This window comes from Camelus dromedarius, chromosome 4 (assembly GCF_036321535.1).
Source record: "Camelus dromedarius isolate mCamDro1 chromosome 4, mCamDro1.pat, whole genome shotgun sequence".
In the NCBI taxonomy this organism is placed as follows: Eukaryota; Metazoa; Chordata; class Mammalia; order Artiodactyla; family Camelidae; genus Camelus; species Camelus dromedarius.
In genome coordinates, this window is record NC_087439.1 from 6,013,521 (window position 1) to 6,039,706 (window position 26,186).

The 26,186-nt window shown below is 38.2% G+C and overlaps 1 protein-coding gene and 1 long non-coding RNA gene across 2 annotated transcripts in view; one reads left to right on the forward strand and one right to left on the reverse strand.

The window, feature by feature from the left end:
- The window catches only part of MAP3K2 (mitogen-activated protein kinase kinase kinase 2), a 56,352-nt gene extending 40,222 nt beyond the window's left edge, over positions 1-16,130 (forward strand). The window contains exons 12-17 of the mRNA XM_031451206.2: positions 491-697; positions 1,550-1,698; positions 2,075-2,206; positions 6,609-6,738; positions 11,117-11,294; positions 12,245-16,130. Coding sequence (XP_031307066.1) covers positions 491-697; positions 1,550-1,698; positions 2,075-2,206; positions 6,609-6,738; positions 11,117-11,294; positions 12,245-12,470 — 1,022 coding nt within the window. The 3' untranslated portion in view covers positions 12,471-16,130. The remainder of the gene's footprint in view (positions 1-490; positions 698-1,549; positions 1,699-2,074; positions 2,207-6,608; positions 6,739-11,116; positions 11,295-12,244) is intronic.
- Positions 16,131-21,234: 5,104 nt separating this feature from the next.
- On the reverse strand, positions 21,235-26,182 carry LOC135321120 (uncharacterized). Its single transcript, XR_010380534.1, has 2 exons — positions 25,232-26,182; positions 21,235-24,562 (listed from the first exon to the last, which is right to left on the reverse strand). It is a non-coding gene; the product is annotated as an uncharacterized LOC135321120 (long non-coding RNA).
- Between the last annotated feature and the right edge of the window lie 4 nt (positions 26,183-26,186).

Here is a 26,186-nt window from a genome sequence, read left to right on the forward strand (position 1 = left end):
ATGAAATTCATACTTGCATTGTCCTTTTAAGAAAACAAAATAACTGCTACCTATAAATTTTGCAGTTTTTGTTTTATATTTTAAATTGTTACTGGCAGTGAGAATAAAATACGCTTTTTTTCTCCTTTTTATCCAAAATGAGAGAGTTCTGTGATTTTATTAAAGTGTGTGTGTTTGTTAACATAAGAGGTTATCTGAATCTGTATTCAGATTCTTTTTCTTTTTTCCCCACATTTCACTTCTGCTTTCACGTTTCTTTTCTTTATATTTTTATTTTTGACTTCATGATTCAGTGTTAACAAGGATATTTCCTTGAACTCTTTTAAAAAGTACTATTCTTAAGTTTAAACATATAATCAAATAATCATTGCTATTTCAGTTTTTTAGCCTAGTTACAGAACAAATTTGTTCCATATGTTACAAATTTTAGATACTTTCAATTACAATGTATTAATAAAAGTTGCAAGGTAATTCTATTTTCATTTTGTAGGTCGTAAAACTTTTCCAAGAGCTAGAAGGACTCAGGGGACTAGCTTCCGGTCTCCTGTGAGTTTCAGTCCTACTGATCACTCCTTAAGCACTAGCAGTGGAAGCAGTATCTTTACCCCAGAGTATGACGACAGTCGAATAAGAAGAAGAGGAAGTGACATAGACAATCCCACTTTGACTGTGATGGACATCAGCCCACCCAGCCGCTGTGAGTAATAGATATGGGCATCGTGAAATGTGCAGCAGAGCCTCTGCAGAATTTTATAGTTATTAGAAGGAATAAGTACGAGCCAGTCATCAGGGCGAGACCAGCTTCTCAAGAAAGGTCAAAATGGTATTTCTAAAGGTGGTTCTAATGATGGGTATAAGCATAGTATGACCACGCTGATTACTTTAAATGATCCTGTGCTTCCTTTTATTAGGAAAATTGTTACTGTTTAGTCATTGATTTCACATATTCTTGTTGAGTGCTTAGCAGGGAGATTTCAGATACGATCTGCAAGGCGTAGTCTAATGGGGACACTGATGTGTGGAGAAATAACTACAGTATAGCGTTTAATCTGTATCTTTAATGTCAGTAGGAATTCACCAGTTAAGAAGGTGACAGGTGCAAAGAGCTGGGACGTGTTCTGAAAGTGGGGGAATAGTTCGTTTTCGGGTGACGTGGAGGATATCTTACTTGAAGCAGTGGAAGTAAGACTAGAATGGTAACTGAGGCCAGATAGTACTGCAGTAAAGATTAGAAATAGTGCATTTTACAGTCAGTGACATCTTAAATTGAGTGAAAGATGCTATTACATTTGTAGTCAGGTAAAAACAATAATCTCATGGGAAAAAAAATGAGTCACTGGGATATGAACCTTGTTTGGGTTTAGAATTATAAAATTGACTAAACAGAAGTTTTCACAGATGCTGATCATTATGAATTTGTATGATTATGTTTTTCCCTTAATATCCAAGCATATTCAGTTAAGGATATCACTACTGCAGTATTCTCATTTAGTCCTTCACCATTGTATGCCATGTGGCTTTTCCATTTTAAGAAAATGTTGTTTTTTAGCACCTCGTGCTCCAACCAACTGGAGACTGGGCAAACTGCTTGGCCAGGGAGCCTTTGGCAGGGTCTACCTCTGTTATGATGTTGATACAGGAAGAGAGTTGGCTGTCAAGCAAGTTCAGTTTGACCCAGATAGTCCTGAGACCAGCAAGGTAAGAGTCACCTGAGCAAGCTACTTTACCACATTTATAAGAAGCATTTTTACTAAAATAAATGTAACACACAGTAGAATTTTTTGTTTTTCCTTAGTGCAAATTATTCGCAAAACAGATAGATAATCAAATATGTTTACTTTGTACCATGGATTTTTCTCTTTCAGTACTCAGTTGTATTCCCAATCTGATTTAGTGTTGCTTTAGCGTACCATCAAAGACTGTTATAAAAGTTACTGTTTAGAGCCTTTAAAATGTTTACTTTAGGGGAAGTGAAAATTTCAGAATGAAATCACCTTGATGATCCATCAAATTTGAATTTTTTTGCCTTTACTAACAATGCTGTAAAGACTTAACAGTGAGTTCTGTCTTTCAGGAAGTAAATGCACTTGAGTGTGAAATTCAGTTGTTGAAAAACTTGCTGCATGAGCGAATTGTTCAGTATTATGGCTGTTTGAGGGATCCCCAAGAAAAAACACTTTCCATATTTATGGAGTATATGCCAGGGGTAAGTTAGTACATCCTTTGAAAATAGAGATAGTCTATTTAAAGTCTTAGTTGAGGAAAGAAAAGCAACAAAACTTTGATTATAAAATGTGAAAGGGCATTTTGGAAGCGTTTTAAATTAGAGGGTGGGTAATAATTTTATTTTCTATCTTCTTCATCTGTTTTTGTATTTTTTAACTCATTTTTTAAAAATGCTAAAGTATACTTGTTGCAGACATCACAGCAGTCTACACTCAGATTTCCCTAAATGCTCTAAAAATCACTCATAATAGCTGATTTATCCAAACTGGGATTCAGTCCAGGACCACACATTACATTTTGCTAAGTCTCTTACTCTTTTAATCAAGAACAATTTTTACATGACATAGATTTGACAAAGAGACCAGGCTGATTTTTTTGTTGACAGTCTCATCTCACAGATTTCTCTAATCGCATCCTTGTGTTTAGTTTGCTCCTTTATCCCCATATTTCCTGTAAACTCCAAGTTAGATCTAAAATCTAAGTAAGATTCAACTTCAGCATTTATTAGGATGAATCCTAAATGATGCGTGCACTTCATGTTCGTCTCATTAGGAAACATACAGTTTCTGGCTGTCCCACTGGTAGTGATGCTGAGATGGACTGGACTGCTAGACGAGGGCGACCAGCATCCTGATTCCTCCACTGTAAAGTTTTGTTTTTCCCTGAAGACCAGAAAGTAATCTAAGCTATGTCAGCGGCACATAGAAATATCCATTTCCTTTTAAACCCTCCACCTAATGTTTTTAACATTATTTAATAATATAACAGATTGATAATCATTGCCTGAGTCAATAATTTCAAAAGGAAGTGAAGCAGAGAAGGGTATAGCTCAAGTGGTAGAGTGCATGCTTGGCATACACGAGGTCCTAGGTTCAATCTCCAGCACCTCCTACAAAAATAAATAAATAAGTAATCCTAATTACCTCTCACTCAAAAATTAAAAAAAAACTAAATTAAAAAATGAAATAAAAAAAGTGATTTGTAAACTGTCATTCCATTTATTGTTATTTTTAGTATTTGCAGAGTACAGTCTAAAACTAATGATTTTCAAGTTGGTGGTACATTTACTTATTTAAAAACACATTCGTTCCCATAATAGGCAGCATATGTTAGAAGGTGGTTTGCTTTATGGGTCTTTAAGAACCACTTATTAGAATTGTATGTAGAATGTACAGGTTGCATGTGTAAGTATCTGATATGATAGTACATTTGTCCCTCAGTATCCCCCAGGAATTGGTTCCAGGACTTCTGCAGATATCAAAATTCAAACATGCTCAAGTCCCTTATATAATGGTGTAGTGTTTACATTTAACCTAAGCACATCCTCCCATGTACTTTGTCATCTCTGGATTACTTATAATACCTAATACACTGTAAATGCTATGTAAATGGTTGTAGCTACAGTGTAAATGCTATGTAAATAGTTGCTAGTGCAGGAAATTCAAGTTTTGCTTTTTGGAACTTTCTAGAATTTTATTTCCCAAATATTTTCAGTCCACAGTTGGTTGAATCGCAGATGTGGAACCTGCAAATACAGAGGGCTGACCGCAATGGGATTAACCATCCTCAGTCTTACAAGAGCAACAGCAAACTCTACTTTGTTTTTTATCTTCATGAATAATTATTTACAGTGACACCATTGTTACTCATTGTTGCTACTTTTTTTTTTAATTTTCAAATTTTCTCTTGGCAGTGTAAATTGGTTTTTTGAAAAAAAATCCCCTTTGGAAAACACATTGGTGGGATGTATTTAAACGCCATAAAAATGTTGAAGGCTTTTGACTTGGTAATCTCATGGAAAGTTATTCTACCAAAGTAACCCAAAAGAAGGAAAAAACTATATTCCTTTATTTTAATATCAGTTGTGATGGAAAAAATGGAACTATCAGTGCTCCCAGTGGAAGTAAATTATGATGGCCGTGCCCAAGAGAATATATATTAAAAATTAAAATTGTGAAGGCCATGTAGTAGAGATGGAGGAAATACTTATAATACAAGAGAAGGAAAAAGAATATAAAGTGTTTTTAAATGATGGTTATGATATTTTAAAAGTATCTGTATTTGGACAGGAATGAAAGAAACTTAGAAAAGTGAAAATGTGTTATGTTGGGATTGTGATTGATTTTTCTTTTATTCAGATTTCCATTACTGTTTGCAATAAATATTTAAATTAAACATAGAAAATAATTATGAATAAATGTGAATAGAGACCCAGATTGTAAAGTTAATCAAAATGCTTCATTGGTTAGAACCAGTTAACATCACAAGTAGAGGTATGGGTCATCTTTATATATTTAGCAATATTAAGACTAAACTAGGACTGTCCAGGAACAGGTGTTAGATCGCATTTCTCGTTACCTGTGCTTGGTTTTGTAAGGGCAGCTATCTCTTCAAAGTATGGGTTATCATTCCTTGAATTTGAAAAGCATGTTACTAAATTAATAATAGTTCATTGACAATCTAAATGAATTATACATATGGCAAGCTCCTGGCATATCTTGGCTGAACATAGATGTTCCTAGACTTTCCTAAATCTCCAAGTTTGTGGATATTCTGTATAATTTCTTTCATTAAATTTAGTAAGATGGACCCTACTCTGCCCTAATTCAAGCTTTGCCAAAACTGTTGTTCTGATCTTTAGTTTTCCCAAACATAGCATTCTGTTCCTTCGTTTATCTAGAATTACTTTTAGACGAGAACCGTAACTTTCTTTTATCTTCAGTACCTAGGCTGGCAGTTGATTTCTCTTTTATTCTTTCTCTTCTCTCTCTCTCTCTCTCTCTCTCTCTCTCTCTCTCTCTCTCTCTCTCTCTCTCTCACACACACACACACACACACACACACACTCACACTCACACTCACACTGTTTTTATCTGGCACAGTCCTTCCCAACCCATTCCAGTTGTTCATACTGAAGAAGATAACATTTTTATGGCACACAACAGTAAACAGACTGATGGAGCTGTTAGCAGCCATAGGCTGCTGCCCTGCTGCCCGAGGGCCCAGAGCATCCTTAAACCTATCACTCATTTGCAGCCTACAAGTATTTGGGGGCTTATTGTGTGGGAAGGTCAGTTCTAGCTGTGTTATTTTGTGCATTACTATACAAGTAGACACAGTAAGTTGCCTGAACAAACAAGCCACTTTGAATTATGTATGCGTGTTTGTCTGAGTTCACTCACTGCCTAAGGCTCTCCACATGTGTTTGCAAGTTTGGGTCAGCAGAATCGCATCTTGCTGTCCCTTCAGGAATTGCTCCTGAATAGAGCAATTGATTAAACCTGTAAAATCCGGGGCTCTTCTTTAATATGACAGAGTATACAGTTTACCAAAATTCAAGGAATATTTGAATATATTATCTCCTTAAAAGATTTTGTCCCTCAGGAAGCATTTTATTTCCATCTTTTAAAGTGGTGATTATTTATCAGCTTTGCACATTGTAATCAGCAGGGAAGCTTTTTCAAAATTCAAGTTGTCTGTGTCTCACCTCAGACGGGTTCTCTGTTCTTAGAGGTAGCACCTCATCCTGCCTTGAAAACACTTAAGAAAATTATAAATTTCTCTTTAATATATTTTCTCACGTTTTGAACTACAATGTTGAGTATATAGAAGAAAAACTTAAAAATCTCATGTGTGTTTTGATCGTCTTATCATACGTATTCTTTCTCCTGAGAAGTAAATCAGCAGATATCAATAAAGCTGTGTTGTAAAAACAGTAAGAACAAAATAAAATGAAAGCAGGACATATATAGAAGAGTAGGTAGGAAAAACTATTCAGGGAGAAAAAAAGCAAGATAAAAGTGCTGGAGAGTATTTAAAAATATGTAAGGAACAGGAGGTAGAGCCAGCATGGTCATAGAAACAAGGGTATCAGTCAAAAAATAGTTGTAAAGGCTTCCTTTGTCTGTGACACACACACTGCCTCAGTTCTAGTCAAGGAGCATAGTAGAGCTTATGTTGAATTAAGGTACAGAGTGTCCTTACTGAGAATTCCTGTGCTCGCCAACTGTAGCCTCCCAGTCCGAAGTAGGATTCCCCAAATTAAAACTTCCAGTTATAAAATAAATGAGTCACAGAGATGTAATATGCAGCATTAAAGAATATAGTCAATAATACTTAATAACTTTGTATAGAGATAGGTGTTTACTAGACTCATTGCGGTGATCATTTTGTAGTGTATTTAAGTATTGAATCACTATGTTAGACACCTGAAACCAACATGACATTGTATGTCAACTAAACTTCAATTAAAAATAAAATAATTATTTTCAGTCAATAAGAATAATAAATACACACACAAATCTTTAAAAATAAATATTTACTTGTAGTAGTTTTCATTTCAGAGCATACTATAGTTTTCTTTTGTTTTTCTTTAATCCTAGGGTTCCATTAAGGACCAATTAAAAGCATATGGAGCTCTTACTGAGAATGTGACTAGGAAGTACACCCGTCAGATTCTGGAGGGTGTCCATTATTTGCACAGCAATATGATTGTTCATAGAGATATAAAAGGTAAGTTATAAGGTATTTTTTTAAGTACACAGTTTTTTTTTTAATGAAACAAGTAATATGGTTAAGAAATTTAACATTTAAATTAATACGTCTACCTTTAAAATACCATCAGAAAACAATTCCAGCTAGTCCTGATGTTCAGGTTTCCACAAGAGGAAAGCTCCCTCTGGGGACTCACAGAATCAATAAAGTTCAAATGATCATAAAAATGAGACCATGTTTTCGTACATGGAGCATAGGCACTAGAACATAGTGGTTAAGAGTAGGGCTCTTGACGCCAGATGACCTGGTTAGATTCAGGCTTTATCCATCACTGAATCTGTGACCTGGGACAAGACACTTAATCTCTCTCTCTGCCTCAGTTCCTCATTTTTTGAGGAGGGTGATAATAATATACAACTCACAGGATTCTTATAAGGATTAAGTAAATTAATGCATAGTACATGTCTGAAACATTGCCTGGTACGTAGGAAGCACTCAGAGGTTAGTTAGGATGGTGAAGTATTTCATGTGCAGATCGTATTTAAAGCCGTGGACATGGGTATCACTACCTTAGGAGGGAAGAGGAGAGCCCAGACTGAGCTGTGATGAACTCCGGCTCAGTGAGTCTCACTTTTTAAATCTCAAAAACTCAACTGTTTTCCGGGATCAGGCCCGTAAGGTAACTGCATGGAGCGACACAAACTTCGGTGGTGGAGATGTGTACGTTTGAGAGTCTAAAACTATACTGCAAAGCATGCTAACTTTATTCAATCGATGAGAACAATGAACAAATACACAATATAAGTAATAAATTAAAAACATTTTTTTCCATTGGTCTTTCTGGGGCCCGTATGAGCTACCAGAAGTTTACTTCCTTTCTGTGGTGTGTCACATCCCGAATATGGCCGTGTTCAGGCTAAAGAGAACGTTCCTAACCAGTTCCTGGTTGTAGAGCAGAATGCTGCAGAACGTCTGAGCCAGATCCCATGTGCAGAATGGAGCTTACCTGTGAGTCTCAGACAGTGACGACATGGCTCATGATCTGAAAGAAGTAGGAGCTGGTCTTTCGCCTCAAGACCTACCTACTTGTCAAGTACAAAACCGAATAGCTTTTAAAGAATCACGTGAAGTGTGATGTATAATGTATAGAAATATTGAATCACTGTGTTGTACACCTGGAACTAACATAGTGTTGTAGGTCAAGTGTAGAATACTTAAGTTAAAAAAAAAAAGCCACAGAGGAAATGATTTGATTGTGAAGTATTCTATTAGGAATAATCTCCATTCAAGCTAGTTTCTCTTTAGCGTTCATGAGGAGACAAAGGAAAGGAACCGAAGGGAGCCACCCCCAAGTGGGTCCTCTGCTAACCCTGCCAGTAAAACGAGCAGGTTGGATGCAAGCTGCTTTAAAAGCATTTTAGGGCAAATAATATTGATAAGAAAAACATACAATATAAAATTGTATGTGCAGTATAATCTCAAGTTTGTAAAATTGAAAAATTCCCATGTGATTAACAGTGGTTACTTCCAAGTGGCAGGATGAGTGATCATTGTTTTTCTTCTGCATACTTTTTACTTTTTCTGTATTTCCTAAACTTTTATAATGAGCAATTGCAAGGGAGAAAGAAAGATAGTTGATTACTTTTAAGTTTAAACTTGGGAGTTCATAAAGAAACCTAAGGTAAAAGTTAATTGATTACTGTTGCTAGGAAACCGACTAATTTTGTAATAGGGTTCCTTTATTCTGCCTTTCTTTTATGAAATATACTACTGAGGACTAAATAATGGATGAAAGAAAATTTATATTTATAAAAATATTTTGGCCAATAAATGAAAAAGGAATGATAGAATAGTACCATTTTACAACTGCTAATGGATTAATAGATAAAATCACTAAACATTAACAGTTGCTGACTTCACAGAATCTAGCATTACTTACTTGATAGTCATAGACTGTCTTCATCCACAAAGTAGTCCCCCCCCACCCAAAATAATTGAACCTGAATCTGATCAAGCTTCTAGATTCAGCTACCAAATTGTAGGATTATAGAACACCTACATAGGACAGATGAACATGTCAAATGACCTCTTGGAATAGACTTAACAAAATCTAGATCATGAGAAAGCTGTAGGTGGACAACTTAGATTCTTCATAAATTGCGAAGGGAAAAAAAGATTGGAAAGACCTTATTTGGATTCTGATTTTTTTTTTTTAAAGAAAAACTGAAGAATCACTGGGTGTGTATTTAACAGTATTGAGGAGTTATTGTCCATCCTCTTAGGTGTGTGATTGTACATATCTTTAAAAGATAAGGACTCCTGAAGTGTTTATTGATCGTGATCTCTTTAATTTGATTTAAATCATATGAGGAGGGAAGGGGGCGTGGCTGCTAGTGTGGCTGGGAGAGATTGCCCCGCTGGTGGTTGGGGCTGGGTGATGAGTTCATATACTATTCTGTGTGCTTCCCAAGTCTGTTTGAAGAGTCTCCTTATTAGCTTACTTCTAACATATCCAAAATAAGTTTTTTAAAAATTAGGTAACTATATTGGGGACCTGGCTATACATTTTCTCCTCAGCCCTTTGTATGGATTGGCATTGGTTTAGCACTGGTGATTACTCCCCAGAGATGGCTCTCCTTGTCTGTGACTTGCCTGGGACTGTTCCTTCCCAGCTGGTAACCAGTAAAATCTGGCTCATTTGTTGTCCTTCCCTAGGTTCAATATTGTAGACACAGGGCCTTTTTTTGACATCTTTAACTTTTAGCCAGTGAGAGATGTTAAATAGGCAGTGCTGTCTTAGAGACAAACCAGTCATGGTACACTTGGGCTTATGGCATGGAGAGAGTGGGTCCTTGACCCGCCCCTGGAGAGGGGCTTTGTAGAGCCTTAATTGACTAGAGTGGGGAATCTGCTGGGAGAACAGAAAGACAGGTACAGAAATTCATGGTGAGGATGGACAGTCTGTATTCTCACCAGTATTTTCTCCACTATTCACTCTCCCTAGAGGCCAGTAAAAAAAAAAAAAATAAATAAAAATAAGTAACCTTTTTTTAGTATAAAATATGGTTAAGGCTATGGAAGACTTAAAAATAAGAATTGAAGTAGAATTTAAAAACTAAAATTAGATAAGCTAATAAAGTAAGTTGCTTATTTAAAAATAGTTTATAGACAAAGCTAAAAACGAGAATAGAAATAATTTATATAAGAAGAAAGACTTATAATCTCAGAAAAAAGACTAATAAAGGAGATAAAGGGGGAAATAGAGAACAGAAATAAATGAACGTAGCACCTTGATCTTGATTTCTAACACCATTCTCCACTGAGTGGAGCCAGGGCTTCTTAGAGAAATGGCTGATTCTGGGACTGGCACGCAGAATACACAAGGTGAGCTTGGAGCACCTTCTAGTACCAGCAAATAAGACAGCGCTAAAAGACAACAAACGAAAAAACACCCCAGAGACCCAAAACAAGCAAGAACACAATGATTGAGGGACGGCAGAGGGCCGCAGGAGCCAACAGAGAGAGCTGTGGATGGCCAAAGCTGGAGCAACTCCAGCAAAAACATAGTTGTTGGATTATAACCTAAAGTATAAAGTAAGTATCTGGGTGTTCATACTGGTAGAAGTGGGTTGTTGAGTGAGTAAATGGGAGAGAGGAAACAAATCAGTACAGAATAATTTGAAGTAACGTTATGCAACTACTGAGCCTGGAGCAGGCTTCTCACTCCTACTGGTAGGCCGCACATAGTGGACGTCTGCCCGGGAGCTTAGTGTGGAAAGGGGGCACTCGCCCGTGGAGGACTCTGCTCATACACACACCTCAGCCGGATGACCAGAGTCCGTTTATAAGAAATAAAATTTAAAGTTTACTATAGGAGTAAATGAAACCGTAAAACAGAAACCGCAAAACTTGCTTAGAATAGATTTAAAATATGCTGTATAGAAATGAGGAATTCAGAAGGAAGAATTTTGATTGTGAAGGTCCCTCAAGAAGTGCCTGTGGAGGGAGATAATCTCTGGATTATCTTGGGCTCTTGCTTTGTGACAGAGAGACCGGGCCAGGAGCCTGCAGCTGCTTCTTCACCCTTCCCTGAACGTTCCGTTCTTAGTCCTTTCCCCCTTTCTCTTTTTTTCCATGCATCAATCCTTTTCAGTGGCAGAACCTTCTCAGGCCCTGAGGCACACCCCAGTGACTCTAAATACTCAGTGTTCACGTGGTAAATCTTTAATGCGCACCGACTGTGTGACTGGCATTACCCCAGGTACCGCTCAGAAGGTGAAAAGTACCCTGATTTTGGAGTAGATTGAAGCGTCTACAATGTAATTCTCTGTGTTCTTTTATATTATATTCCAGACTGCCAGTAAACATAATGAAATGAGGATATTTCTTGTTTCAGGCGCAAATATTCTGCGAGATTCAACAGGCAATGTCAAACTAGGAGATTTTGGGGCCAGCAAACGACTTCAGACCATCTGTCTTTCGGGGACAGGAATGAAGTCTGTCACAGGCACACCGTACTGGATGAGCCCTGAAGTGATTAGTGGAGAAGGCTATGGCAGGAAAGCAGATATCTGGTAGGTTTTGATGGGGAAGTGGGGGTGGTGCCTGAAAACACCTGCCTTCTTACTTGTTTCCACCCAAGAGAGAAATTACCGAGCTGGATTTGAAGTATCTTTTGTACTTTTGAAATAGGATGTCAGGATTACAAGGATTATCATCATTTTAACTATGCCTCTTTTTGAGTGTTCCCCATTTATTTCTACAACTGTCAGAATTCGTTCAGATTTAGAATCCATCATGATTTTCTTTTAAGAATGCCTACATAATGTACTTCCCCTAGAACTGCACTATATCCTTGACAGATCCCAGCGGGGAGGTTCAGTGATGACTGTAGACGTTTCTCTTTAAAACAGCTTTACCTCGTTTTTCAGGTTTGGGAATGATGTTACATCAAGTATGGAAAATAACACTTTTCCTTAAGAATACATAAATTCAAGGGGGAGGGTATAGCTCAGGGGTAGAGCCCATGTCCTGGGTTCAGTCCCCAGTGTCATAAATAAATAAGTGAATGAATGAATCCATCCATCCATCTAGTTACCGCCCCCACCTCCTCAAAGAATACATAAATTCACTTAAAGGTGTCTCCTCAAACTCAGAAAACCTCATTTCTTCAGCTCCTCCTGTCAGGTCTCCACGTCAGTCATTGTTAACACTTGATTCTTGTCCTGAGGCCACCTGGTCTTGGGTGTCTGCCGGGTGGTAGGTGGTGAACCGCCCAGCCCGTGTAGGCTGCCCAGGATGTGGCGTTGTGAAAGTTATGGGGCCAGAGCCACTTCTGGGGCTAGTGGAATGTCCGCCGCCCCGGGGCCTGGGCCTTGGAGCCTCCGATCTAAGCCAGTTGTATGTAGACGCCTTTCAGGGAGACTTGACACTTGACTCAGTCGTGTTAATCGCCCATGTCTCACTTCCTGCCAGTTCCCTCAGCCCTCGTGGTGGCACTTTGTGTAAGGCCCTCTCTTTTCAGGAGCGTGGGCTGCACGGTGGTGGAAATGCTGACTGAAAAGCCCCCCTGGGCTGAATTCGAAGCCATGGCTGCTATCTTTAAAATCGCCACCCAGCCCACCAACCCCAAGCTGCCACCTCACGTCTCAGACTATACCCGGGATTTCCTCAAACGCATCTTCGTGGAGGCCAAGCTGCGACCTCCCACTGACGAGCTTCTCCGGCACACATTTGTGCACTATCACTAGCGGCCTGAGACCTCTCCCGTGCCTCCGCCCAGCACCCATCTGTCCGCTCACCTTCTCTCTGACTGCACTTTTCTTTTTTATAAAAAAGAGAGATGGGGAGAAAAAAAGACAAGAGGGAAAGTGTTTCTCTTGATTCTTGGTTAAATTTGTTTAATAATAATAGTAACCTAAATTTTTTATATTTAATCTTTTTTTCCCTTACAAGAACTTGAAACTTTTTTTTAATTTTTATAATGTACTGATGTGGTTCAGAGAGATAAAGCACTTTAGTACATAGTCACTCTTTTTAGTACAAAAAATCATTTGGAATACCTAAAGATTGTAGAGTCTTTCCCTGTGTCACTGACGGATGGATGGTGATGGGGAGACACAGACAACGAGGAGAAGAAAATGATGTATAATTTGTAGTTTTTAGTGATAGTATTTAAAACAGTCTCATTTGTGAGGTCGAGCCCTAAACTTGAGTTTAGGGTAGGTACTCAACTTAAAGAATATAGGTTCCTTCTTAGATCTGTGTTCTTTAGATCCTAACCTCTGTCTACCAAGCTTTTTGCTCAGTAGGAATCTTGATAGAAAATATGACTCTCTAAGAGGTATGTTTGTTAATCCTAACCAGTATAATAAGCAGATACACTATAATAGATCCAAGTTACTGGAATCTGTAAACCTTGAGGGATAGCTTTCTGCTTTAAAAAAAAAAAAGATACTGTTTTGTTTTAGAGCAGATACGGGAAGTCAATAAGCAAATCCAAATTAAAAGACGAAAGGAGATTGCTCTAGTTAAATGTGTGAGCAGTAGACTACATTTGCCAGTCACCAGAAATCATGAAATAGTGAAAAGAAGTCTTGTTTAGTGTATTTTAAACTATGTTCTTTACCTGAGGGGGAAGGTCTGAAAATTAAGAGAAAGGAGAAATGATCAGAATCACGTGTATCTTCCTAGTTCTAAGCTCCTGATTCCCCATAGATAATATACTTTAGGAACTAAGAGTTTAATCCACAGTATCCATGTGTTAAAGCTTGTGTCATGAGATAAAACCCTTGTTCTTGGGATCACAGAATATTAAAGCACCTCGGAAAGCAGTTACCGTGTAAAACAGTGGTTTTCAACAGCAGGGTGGGGATGATTTTGCTTAGCCTTTGGCAGTTCCTGGAGACATCTGTGGTTGTCACAAGATGCTAGAAGCATCTAGTAGGTAGAGGCTGGGGATGCTGCTAAAGGCAGACTGCAGTGCACAGGACAGCACCCCCCACCCCCGAGTGAAGAATTATCCTGCCCCAGCTGCTAAAAGTGTCGAAGTTGAGAAACCCTGATGTAAATACCAGCCCCAGTTATAAACTGAGAACAGCCATTTACAAAGCAGTTTCCTTGCAAAAAGTAATTTTTAGAGAGAAAGTGATACGACATGTAATAAGGGTTTTACAGGAGCAGGTACCACTACTTCAAGTCAAGGACGAATGATCTCAGCAACAGCAATCCTTTCCTTACGACTAAATCGGTGACTTCTATCTTAGAAACAAAATGAACTTAAACACAGAGCCTACTGAACTCAGCCATCTGTGCGTATGCTTTCCTTAAAAGTTAATTCGTAATTGTGGGAAAAGAAAAGCATGTCAAAACAAAGTATTAACTACTTTATAGGAAGGTTAAAAACTACCAGGGGTTCCTGGTATAATGCATCCACCAAGAGCAAGGCCACAAGCAGAGAGAGGCAGCTGGGAAGCTCCCACTGTCTCCAATGGACTTGTGCTGTTGAAAAACGTGATTGAGACCAGAATTTGGCCACTTGCAGTTTTTTCCAATATATTAAAGCAAGTGCTGAGTACTTTGTTTTTAAAGTTCTAGAATATAGTATTCTTCCTGGAGGCCCTAAATGTGATGCTTTTCATGGGATTCATAAGGGACTCGGGTATTTTATTTTCTGCTAAAAGATGTGCTTATTTAGGAACTCTTTTAAGGTACTTTGTTTCTGAAGTTAGGTAGATCTTGGTTTCCCATATCAAGGTCCTATCTGGCATTCCCTGTAGGAATATTTGAAATTCCACTGGCTAGTGTGAGAAGAAGTCAAAGCACAATGTAGTTGTTGAACCTTCTCCCATACCCTTACGACGAAGGGAAGCAGCTTGCAAGGAAGACCATGAATCAGTGGCATCCTCCCCCTGGAACATCAGCTGCCAAGCCTTGTGCTGTAGACGTAGTCCCCAAGGATGTGGATCTATTATAAGTTCTTTATCTTCTGTGAGTGAAAGCATCTCTTCTACTTGAGCAAGATCATGGTATCTGGACCAGTGGGCTTTTCCTTTGTCTTTGTGTTGTGTGGTTGTGATTTCCTTTTGGCTCATTTTTGGTCTGTCAGGGTAATCAGCAGTGTAGGATATGACATGCGTGCTCTTCAGAGAGAAATCTTGGGAGACTGTGAAACCCGAAGCAAAATTGTTTGCTTTTTTCAGTCTCTTTTTTTTTTCTTTTCAAAATGCTATAGAAAATAAAATCACCTGAAAAGAAACTACTACCTTAACACTGCTGCAGAAGACCTTTGTTTTATAAGAAAAATATTATTAGCTGTGGGAAAGTATTCTTCTTTATGTAAAGACTTAAAAATAGACTAATAGTTTACAGAGTTATATAAAATGTGATGTGAATTTATTTCAGACAAGATGTAAAGGTACCAAAAACCACAATAAAAGTTAATATATATTAAGAATTACTAGAACAAAAAAGCTTAATGTGGGGTGAGGTATGGAAGACCAAAAGTAAATTTAAAAAAGAAAATTTTGAAAAGAAACACCTCTATCAGTGGCAGTTAAATACAACACTCCAAGTTTTTCCTTCTAGTAGTGGTATGGATCAACAAATGAAATTTGAACTTTTTAAGATGACTCTAAATGTAAATTTTGTTTTTTAAATGCACAACTGATTCTTCTATACTGTAATGTTTCTTTGCTGAGGCTGGAAAATGGCCGGGCTGCTGACTTTGTGCCTTTAAAATGCGCTCTGCTTTGACAGTGGCAGACTTTTTGGTGCTGGAGAAGATTCACTAGCAGTCTTTGTATGTGCTTTTCAGGAAATATCTTTCTACTTAGGCCTTGAGAGTTTCAGAACAGCATGACTTAGGCTTGGACCAAATATAAGATCTTTTACATTGCAAACAAAGGGTGCTGAATAAAAGGGTTGAAGAATACCACAATGACTAATGGAAATTTTGATGGTTGGTAATTCTCTAAAACATATATAAAAGTATACAGACTTTAAAATTTTCTGTATGACTATCTTGAAAATTTTTCAATTTTCCTCATTTACAAAATATGTTTCTAACCTGAAAAATGGTTAAAGACTACTGCCTTAGAAAGTTTTCAAAGGCACAGTCAACCTTACATAATTTATATAAGAGATTGAAATGTTAATGCACAGGCTGAATGGTAAAAGAAAAATTACAGCTCATTTCATAGTAAATTGAATTGGCTTTTACTTGAGAGAGTCTCTGTCTTATTCCCAGTAGAGACTACAGTAAAAAGGTGAAATGATTTCTTTAGAGTAGCTTTCTCTGCTACTTCAGCTCTTACACATGTCAGGTCTGGTCTGTGGTATTTCTGAGATGGAGTTGTTATGAGAGACTTGCAATCACCAAAAAAAAAAAAAAAAAAAAAAAAAAAATCAAATCTGAGTAGTTCATAGGGACGACCAGGCTTGGGTGCAAAAGCCAAGAGGTTTGTCAGATGCAGACTCCTTGGCCCACAGCAGAGTTCTGTGCCAGTGATTTCATTTGGGGTTTAGGGACCAGTAGCTTGATACAGACTCACCTGGTGTCAATAAGTATCAGAATCTGTTGATTTAAAAAAGGGTGAATGTTTTCCATTTGCTTACCTAATATTGTGGCTTATGATGTCAGGTACTAAATATTGTGGCTTATGATGTCAGGTACTAAATTAACTTCTCCTTAAGGAGGTCACAGTCTAGGAGGAAACACGGGCAGACAGTTACTTGTTTTTATGGCATATCCTAACTGAAAGTTCAGCAATGATGTTTTAAAATGTTGTTATTTCTTTTGAAGTGAGGGGAAAGCCATTTTGGGTAATCGTTGGCTGTTATAAATACTAAAATGTCATTAATAACCGAGACTCAAGTATCCCCCAGTTGGAGGGATCCCCGTAGGGCAGGCAGCCTCTCTCTCAGGACTCCCTCTCTCAGCCTCTGCTCAGACAGTTCCAGTGGTGCGGGGCATTAATTCCACAATGTAGTTATTTTTTCCCTGCTTTTTCTTTTAAAGAAAAAAAAATTCTTTTGATCTAAGTGGTTAAAATACCAAAACATTTGATAGAAATTGAATTCTGTCAACAGTGTTACTTATACAAAGATCAGGAAAATTTCTCGAGACCTTATTGTTTTATATGAAATTTGGCCTTTGTTAACGAATGTAATGTTCATATTCATTTGAATTTTAAGATTGGTTAAGATGTTAATGAAAAGCAATTTGTTCATTTTTGGTAGTGCCTTTTTCTCTGTATGCCTTAATTTTGTTTTGTATCAATAATAATTGAAGTTACCCACCGAAATGAAGGTTTTTCCAAAATCAGTAGGCTTCAAGAGTTCATTTGGCCTTAGACTGTATATTGGCCCTTAAACATTTCTTAATGCCTGCTTCCTCCTCCTACCCTTTTCTACCTCTTTTTTTTTTTTAATATGTTAGAAGAAAAACATTAGTCTATGATAGACACACTGCAGTCTTTACTAGACATGAATTCCTAAGATAAGGATAGAAAGAGGTATTCTAATTCTAAAGAGACAGTAGATTGTTTTCCAGGTTGATTACTTAGTTTTCTATCACATTGGCAGTGTTCAAGTTCTACGTATATCATGGTTCAGTTATGATTTTCAAAGCAGAACTAGAATGGTGGTTTTTGCCCGAAAGAGGTCATTTAAATGGCTTACAAATGTTAAGGCAATGAGACTTAGGGCAATGAGCAAGAAATCCAGGGACAGTGAATTCTAATCCTTACTTTTAAATGAACATTTTGGCTAAATCTCTAGCTTTTCTGTGAAGTGTGCATGCTGTGTGTCTGTGTGTGTGTGTGTGTAGCTGGGACAGGGGTGGGGAGGAAGGAAAGGTATGAATGTCCAATTAGAGTAGTCTCTGTTCTGGGAAGAACAGCTCAAATGTGTATGACCTAGTGATGGATGAGTGTGCCCTCCTCGGGGAGGAGTGCCAGCACCTTTTCCACAAGTAGCTGGTACAAATGATTGTCTAATAAAGATATTTATTGTAAATTGCCAAGCTCTTGTTTGCTAAAAGTAGATTAAAATTGAACGTGTATGTGTGTATGATAGCTTATGTATAATTCTTAAATAGAAAGTACTTGGTTTTGCATAGTTCTTCATGAGCTCTTTGGAATAGAAATTCTGCCAGACATTATCAAAACAAGCTTCCTTACCTTACCAACTGTTCAAAAGGAAATTGTTTTATACCTCTTTTTGGTTGGCTAGGGAAGACGTGCTGTGAAGCCACTGTTCCTACTTCATAGTCGTCTTTAGCTTTGCTCTGCCTTCTGCCTCAGTCTGGACAGGATGCCATCGTAGGTGTGGAAGTGTCAGGGCCAACCCATCTTTCAGAGCCGTGGAGGGCAGTGAGCTCTCAGGGTGTGGCTAGAGAATCTTCTCTCGGTTGTAGTGAGAGCGGACATGGTTTAGTTTCAGAAAGTTGAGGGAGGAGTCATAGCTATAGTAAAGAAAAGAATAAATTTTATCTGTTGCCCGTATACAGTGTCTCATGTAATTCTTAGTATTTTTCATAATTGTGCATTTTAATTGACAGTAATATGACATTTTTGTTAGTAACAGCAAAGGCATTAAATCAGTGAGTACCGCTATTCTACCCCTCTGCCTGATGACTTCTTGTTTGTATTTACAATCTGTGTTACATAATCACTGTAAACCAAAGCTTTTTTATTCCCTCCACTCAGCCAAAATGATTAGCACTGTTACTTCTGCCCACCTGTAAGCTAACAGTATAAAAACGACAAAGCAGGTACTAGCAGGATTTGTATCTCAGTCTAGCTTTCAAGTTAAAGGACAGGTGCTCAGTGTTTGCATCTAGACACACAGAATTTACTTCAACTATCATGGAACTATATAGACATTACGAACTTGAGCTTGTCCGCGTGCCAATCTTACTAATGTCACTTGACCATAGATGTATATACATGTACATTAACATGTGATGCCTCAGGCTGGCGGCGTACTTTCCTCCTAGTGTCTTAACATTGATGAACTTGTGTTTGACCTGCGGGGCATTTCAGGAAAACTTTGAAGAAAAGTGGGTTATGGACTTTCTGTGCCATAGACATTTTGGAACGAAAGGAAGTCTGCTCGCCAGCACACATTGCAGAATTTGTCCCCAAATAGCATTTCTGAGTCCCTTCATGTCAGTTGAGGACAGTAAAGTTGGTGACTATACTGGAAAGCATTTCTGTGTTCACTGTTCATGTAACTAAATTGGTGATTTCAGCATTAGCATTACTTGGAGGAGAGAGATAAGTAACGAAATTCTATCTTAACTCTTATTCGATACATAGGTTCCAAAATGGATTTGTGTATGTTCTCAGTTTTTCCCAAAGACCTTTTTCCCACCTGGAATAAGGAGAACTGGTGGAAACATTTGAGCTGGAAAGGCTTACAGGCAAAAGGAAGCAGGGCAAACCTTTGCAGTCTGCCCCATTCCGGTGAAAGTACAGTGTCTAAGGATAAGAGTACTTCTTTCAAAACAAACACTTGTTTTTAATACAATCTTAATTAGTAAGTTAAAGGTTTACATTTTTTCTATTGCTGTTGGTTTTAAAATTTGCTACCTGCGTTCCGAAATATTATAAAAGAGTTAATACCAAAAATACTTTTAATGTCTGACATCTCTTACATTTCACGTGGTTCTTTTTATTCAAATATCATTGTAAATAAAAGTAGACTTGGATAAATCTGAGAATAAACTTTTAATTGTTGCAAACTACGGTTATCAATTTGTAAATTACCCTTTGACCTAATGTACATTTTACAGTGTAACCATTAAATTCTCTATATTTAATCTATTAGTTCCTCTCTGTAAACGTTCTTAATCTCAGTTGAATGCTGGGCAGTTTATAATTATGTACAGAGGTGTTTTTTTCCTATCAAGGTTGACTTTTTTGCACATTTTTGGAAATGTTTAATTTGTACACTGATCTACTACTCTGACCAATAATTGTTGATGGGTGTGTGAGCATCATGAATGCGTGCATTGAACTACTGTCTGTGTCTCCACGTTTAAACTTCTTTCAAGATGTAGCCATCAGTAACTGCACTGCTATTACTGACTTCAATGAACTTTCTTGCTTTTACAAAGTACACTTCTCTATGGTTCTATCTTTGTTGAAGAACTCAGGAGTTCAACATCACTTTCTGATTTTATATGTATTCTGGAACCCATGACTCAGTTGAAAGTATGCTTGTAACTCTGTATCAGGGGACGTGTGTGTGTGGAGATGTCTTTTTCTGTCTGTAGGCACATGTATATATCCCAGTAATTTCTTATTTTCATTTCTACATTTTTATGAACTTGTTTTATAAGGGTACTGTTTAGTTAGAATAATTAAATATATATAAAGCTTTCTGAGAGATTATTTACTATATGAATATATTTTCAGCTGGCTGATCAAAAATATTTTTTTAATTTTGTTTTTAACCATTCAAAATGTATTTGTATTTCCACAATTGGATGCAGATTTACTTAGATATCAATTAAAATACTCTTGCAAGGGAGAACATTGAATTCTCTTTGGGAGTTCTATGAAATGCAAGTTAAAAGGAAAAAAATAGGTTTTAAGCAGTAGCAAAAACACTGTCCACTCTAACAGCCTTTGAATTCTCAGAACTATGAAAAAATGTGAGAAACTAAATTGTCTTGAAGAGATGTCAAGATTTTTATATCTCCAGTTGCTGTTGGCCTGTCCTACTGTTGTTTTTAATATTTCTTTTATTCTACCCCAAAGATTGCAAGTTTTTGTTTTTCTCTTACTGGGCAAGGTCACGCCTCATTTATAAAACAATACATTGACATGTTGTGAGTCTCTGTAATGGACTCTTAATTAGTTTAGAAATGTTCAAACATACATTGTGTCTTTGTACTGTACTGTGTATTTTAAGTAACTGGCAGAAAAAGAATTGGGAATTAAATTTCCAATTTGACGATGTTATTGTGCTTAAGGAAAACCTTTTTTTTGATATGCGGTACCACGTAAAATGACTCATGTTAGGAATAAGTCCACTGTTGAAGTTGAATGTCACTAAGCTTATTATGTTACAAGGAGCCGGTATGATTAGAAAAACCTACAGAAGCCAGATACAGTGTGGTATGTGCCACATTTCATGCACATTTTGACTTTGTGTTCATTCAAAATTGTGCTTGTAAAAATGTAAAGAATTTCTCAGTTTTATAGTTTTTATGTACTTGGTTTTTTTCTTGCTGGTAAATAGCTTTTTTTTTTTTTTAAATCTAATGTGAAAGAAACCATGTTTATATTTTGTTAGTGATCAATGACTTTGTTTATATGGAAATTTGTATATTGTTGGCACACATCTTTGTTTAGATTTATCGTGCATGAAGGCCTGCAATAATTAGCACAATGAAAATTGCTTTTTCTTACATGTTAGTTCATTTTTTGAAAGATTGTGGTGCAAAGGCTTACTCTAAGTAACCTTCTGGACTATGGAATGAATATAAATGAATGGCACTTTGAGTGTTAATAAAGCTGATATTTATTTCCACTGTGATCACTTTGTCCAGATCTGTTCTTAGACACAGTGCCTTCCCAGTTGTCCCTCCTTTGCCCGAGTTGATCGCTTTCTAGACGAGTAACAGCAACCTAGAAACATTACAGCTACGTCTTCCCAGGATGCAAGTCTGCAGTGTTCTACCCAACATGCTCTGGCATATTTCTCTGGACACTCTGATGACCCGAATCAGAAATTAACAGTGATTAAAACAAAGCCTACTGTCAGAGGGTACCGGAGTGGGTGTTCCCACAGAATGGAGATCATGTAGTTAATACCTTCGTGTAGAGGGCAACTTAGTCGCAAGTCAAAACCCTCAGGGCCTTCAAAGGCACAATAAAGTTGCATCTTATAGACTATAGGCAATAAAGCTAACAATAAACCTTCTTTAACACAAACCATGTCAAAAAAAAACCAAAAACAACCCAGAATCTTGTATATCCTATGACCCACCAATTTTGTGTGTAGGAATGTGATTGCAGATGTGCTAAAATGTACCCGTAAAGGCTCCAAATTAACAGTCTACATGTCCAACAATGGGGGCTATTACAACAAAGTACCACAAACTGGGTAGCTTATAACACAGATTTATTGTCTCAGCTCTGAAGGCTGTAAGTCCAAAATGATGGTGTCAGCGGGGCCAGGTGCCCTCTGAAACCTGCAGGTTAATCCGTCCTTGCCTCTTCCTGGCTCCTGGTAGCCCCAGGCACTCCTTGGCATGCAGCTTTACCTCCAGTTTCTGCCTCCTGTCTTCATGTGGTCTCCCTCTATGTTTCCCAGACATACTGGATTAGGGCCCACCCTAATGACCTCATTTTAACTTGATGACCTCTGTAAAGTCTGTATTTACAAACAAGCTCACATTCTGAAGTACTGGAGGTTAGGACTTCAAAATGTCTTTGTGTGGTGGGGAACATAAACCCATTACAGTCTGCCCTATGGCCTCTAAAAATTCGTAATTTTTCCCATGTGCAAAGTACTTTCACCCCATCCCAATTTCCCTCAAAGTCTTAATTGTTCTAGCATAAGACTAGGCCCAACATCTCATCTAAACTTTATCAACTCAAATCTCATCTTCTAAATTATACAAATCAGTTACGGGTAAGAGGTATGCTTCATGCTGGAGCAAAATTCTTTTCCAACTGTGAACCTGTGAAACCAGGTTTTTTAGATTCTACATATGAGTAACATCATACAGTATTTGTCATTCTCTGCCAGACTGACTTCACTTGGCACACTGCCCTCAAAGTCATTCATGTTGTCACAAATGGCAGGATCTCCTTTCTCATGGCTGAATAATACTCCATTGTATACATAAACCACATATTCATTCTTTATCCATCCATCCATTAACAGACACTTAGGTCCATATCTTGGCTACAGTGAAAAATGCTACAATGAATATGGAGTGCAGATGTAGACCCTACTTTCATTTCCTTTGGAAATATACCCAGAAGTAGGACTGCTAGATGATACAGTAGTTCTGGTTTTAATTTTTTAAGGAACCTATACTGTGTTCCACAGTGGCTGCATCATTTTACATTCCCAACGACAGTGCACAAAGGATCCCTTCCCTCCCCATCTTCACCAGCATTTGTTATCTTGTCTTTTTGATGACAGCTGTCCTGACAAGTGTGAGCTGACATCTCACTGAGGTTTGGATTTGCATTTCCTTGATGAATCATGTTAAGCATCTTTTCACATATCTGTTGGCCATTTGTATGTCTTCTTTGGAAGAATGTCTTTTCAAATCCTCTGCCCACTTTAAAATTTGTTTTGTATTGAGTGAGATGAGTTCTCTATATATTTTGGATATTAACCCCTTATCAGGTTTACAAATATTTTTCCAGTTCTGTAGGTTGCCTTTTTATTTTGCTGTTGTTTCCTTTGCTGCACAGAAGCTTTTAAAATTTTTTTCCTGCTTTTTTCTTGGTGGGAGGATATTAGGTTTATTTAAATGGAGGTACTGGGGATTGAACCCAGGACCTCATGCATGCTAAGCACACACTCTACTACTGAGCTATACCCTCCCCACTGCACAGAAGCGATTTAGTTTGTTGTAGTCCCATTTAGTTATTTCTGCCTTTGTTGTTTGTGCTTTTGGTGTCATGTCCAAAACATTGTTGCCGAGACCAATGTCAAGGAGGCTTTTCCTTTTTTTTTTTCTCCTAAGAGTTTTATAGTTTCAGATCTTACAGTTAAGTCTTTAATCCACTTTGAGTTAATTTTTTGGAGTGGTATAGGATAGGGGTCCAATTTCATTCTTCTGCATGTGGTTACCCAGTTTGCCCAACAAAGTTTATTAAAGATTATCCTTTCCCAAGAATATTCAGTGGTATTCTTGTCAAATATCAGTTCATAAAAATATCCTAATTATGAAAACGTCAGATTAGCCGTTCTTCCTCATCAACTCCTTCAGTAAAATTAACCAGTTTTGGCAGTTAGAGCTTAAACAAAGGCTGTATGTTTAAAGCCGTAATTTCTATTTCTCAGAATTTGCCTTAAAAAAACAATTAAAGATGCTGTTAAAGATTTATATCCAGGGGAGGGTATAGATCAAGTGCTGGCGTGCATGCCTAGTATGTACAAGGTCCTAGGTTCAATCTCCAGTCCCTCTTCTAAAAACACAAACAAACCTAATTACCCCCTCCCCCCAAATAAAAGATTTATATCCAACGATACTCATTACAGAGCTATTTATAACAGGATAACCTGGAACTAGTTCAATGCCCCCAAATTAGGGCTTGGCTAAATAAATTATATTACCATAAAATAGAAAAATTCAGTAGTCACTGAACATTCATTTTAGTGACAGGTGAACAAAGCTTGTTAGGAGGATATAAAATTATATGTCCAAGGAAAATCTCTTGGTGTAAAAATACCTACTCATAGAAAAAAAAAAGCCTGGAAGAAAAGAAACCAAAAAGTAGATAACTAGGGGTGGTGTTACGTGTGATGTACATAATAGCCTTTGCTATGATTTTCTCTTGTTTTCCAAGATTCTCAGATGGCATGTGTTGCTTTAATCAGAGGGAAAATATAAAAATGCAGAAGTCAGTTTTAAAGGTGTGGTTCCTCCACTTCTTTTTTTCTAATGGAGGTACTGACCTCCCCCACCTTCCTCTTCTCCTTGAGGAAGTGAAATTCACTCAGAGTAGGGAACAGCAAAGCCTCAACTTTCTGAAGGGCATTTAGCTGAGACGCGATCTCTACACTGCATATCCTGTGGCTGAGCCTTAGCTTCAACTTGCTCCGCTGATCCGCAGCATCCAACACAGCCCGTCACCTCCTCGACCTTGAAATGAAATAATGAATGAAAGCAGGACTTCAGGACTCCCAATTTTCCCACCTCACTGACTATTCTTCAGCTGGTGCATCTCCAGCCTCTTCACGGTGAAATGTTTCCAGATGTTTTCTTTACCTACCTTCGTTCCCTAGGTAGCTGCAATCTGTTCTACCGTTTCCACACTGCAGATATGATGGCAATTCCCAAACTTATATTTCTAGGTCCCTGAACTTCACTTTTATCCAGCTGCCTGCTTGACAGTTCATTCAATTGTCTAATAGGCTACTTCTATGGATTGAATTGCATCCTCTCCAAAATTCGTATGTTCAAGCCCTAACCCCCAACATGACTGTATTTGGAGACAGAGCCTGTGAAGAGGTGATGAGTTAAATGTCATGAGGGTGGGGCCCTGATCTGACAAAGCTGGTGCCCTTATGGGAAGAGGAAGACATCAGAGAACTTGCCCCTCCTTCAATTCCATGTGAGGACATATCAAGAAGGTGGCCACTTGCCAGCCAGGAAAAGAGCAGGACCTTGGTCAGCCTTCCAGCCTCCCAAATTGTGAGAAAATAAGTTTCTGTTAAGTCTCAGAATCTGTGGTGTTTTGTTATGCCACTCAAGCAGACTAATAAAGCCACTCACATTCAGTACGTCCCAAACCACCCTTCAAATCCATACCTGCACAGCTGTACATCCCTTCTGCAGTTGCTCCAGTCAAAAATCTTGGAGTTATCCTTCACTCCTCTCTCACCCTGCACGTCGTCTAGCCAGTCAGCAAATTTTGCACTATCTTTCAAATATATTCACAACAGAACCACTATTCATCACCTTGACCCCCACCACCCTAGTAAAGCCTGCGATTTCTCAGCTGGAGTGCTGCAGCAGCTGCCCTTGACCTTGTAAAGTCCATCTTCCACCCAGCTGCTAACGCAGAGTGATCCTCTAATATTAAATTGCATCATCATTTCTCTGCTCAAAACTCATAGCTTCCCATTTCATCGCAAAACCCAAAGTTCTTGCCACGTCCTACAAGGCTCCACAACGGCGGTTCTCAAACTTGAGCATCCGAATCTCCTGGAGGGCAAAGTTGTTGCGCCCACCTGCAGAATTTCATGATTCGGTATTTTGCATTTGTGCCTTTCTAGTCAGTTTCAACTGGTTTCCGTGTGTTGAGGCAGCCAGGGGACCCCATTTTGAGAATCACTATACGTACTGGACCGCCTCCTGTTCTGCGCCCTCCTGGCCACAATGCTCCCCGTCTCAGCTCCCTCGAGGCCCACACTGCTCCTTCCTGGAATTTACATAGGACGTCGTCTCACTTTCTTGATATTTTGCTCAAACAACGCCCCTTCAGAGGGGTATTCCGGGCCTGTCTGTAAGAATAGCACTGCCCGCCATTCGGGGCCTGTTTTAAAACAGGCTCCACACATCCTTCTCTGGCCGCATGTCACCGTTACAAGAATTTAAGCTCCAGGTTTCACTTTGTTCACGCTGCTGAAACGACAGCGCCTGGACGATCATAATAGGTGTTCAATGACTACTTCATTGACTGACCAGGAGTAAACAAGGGGAAGAATGGCCCTCGATGGGTACGCAGCACTCACAGGGATCACCCGGCTCAGCCACCCACGCC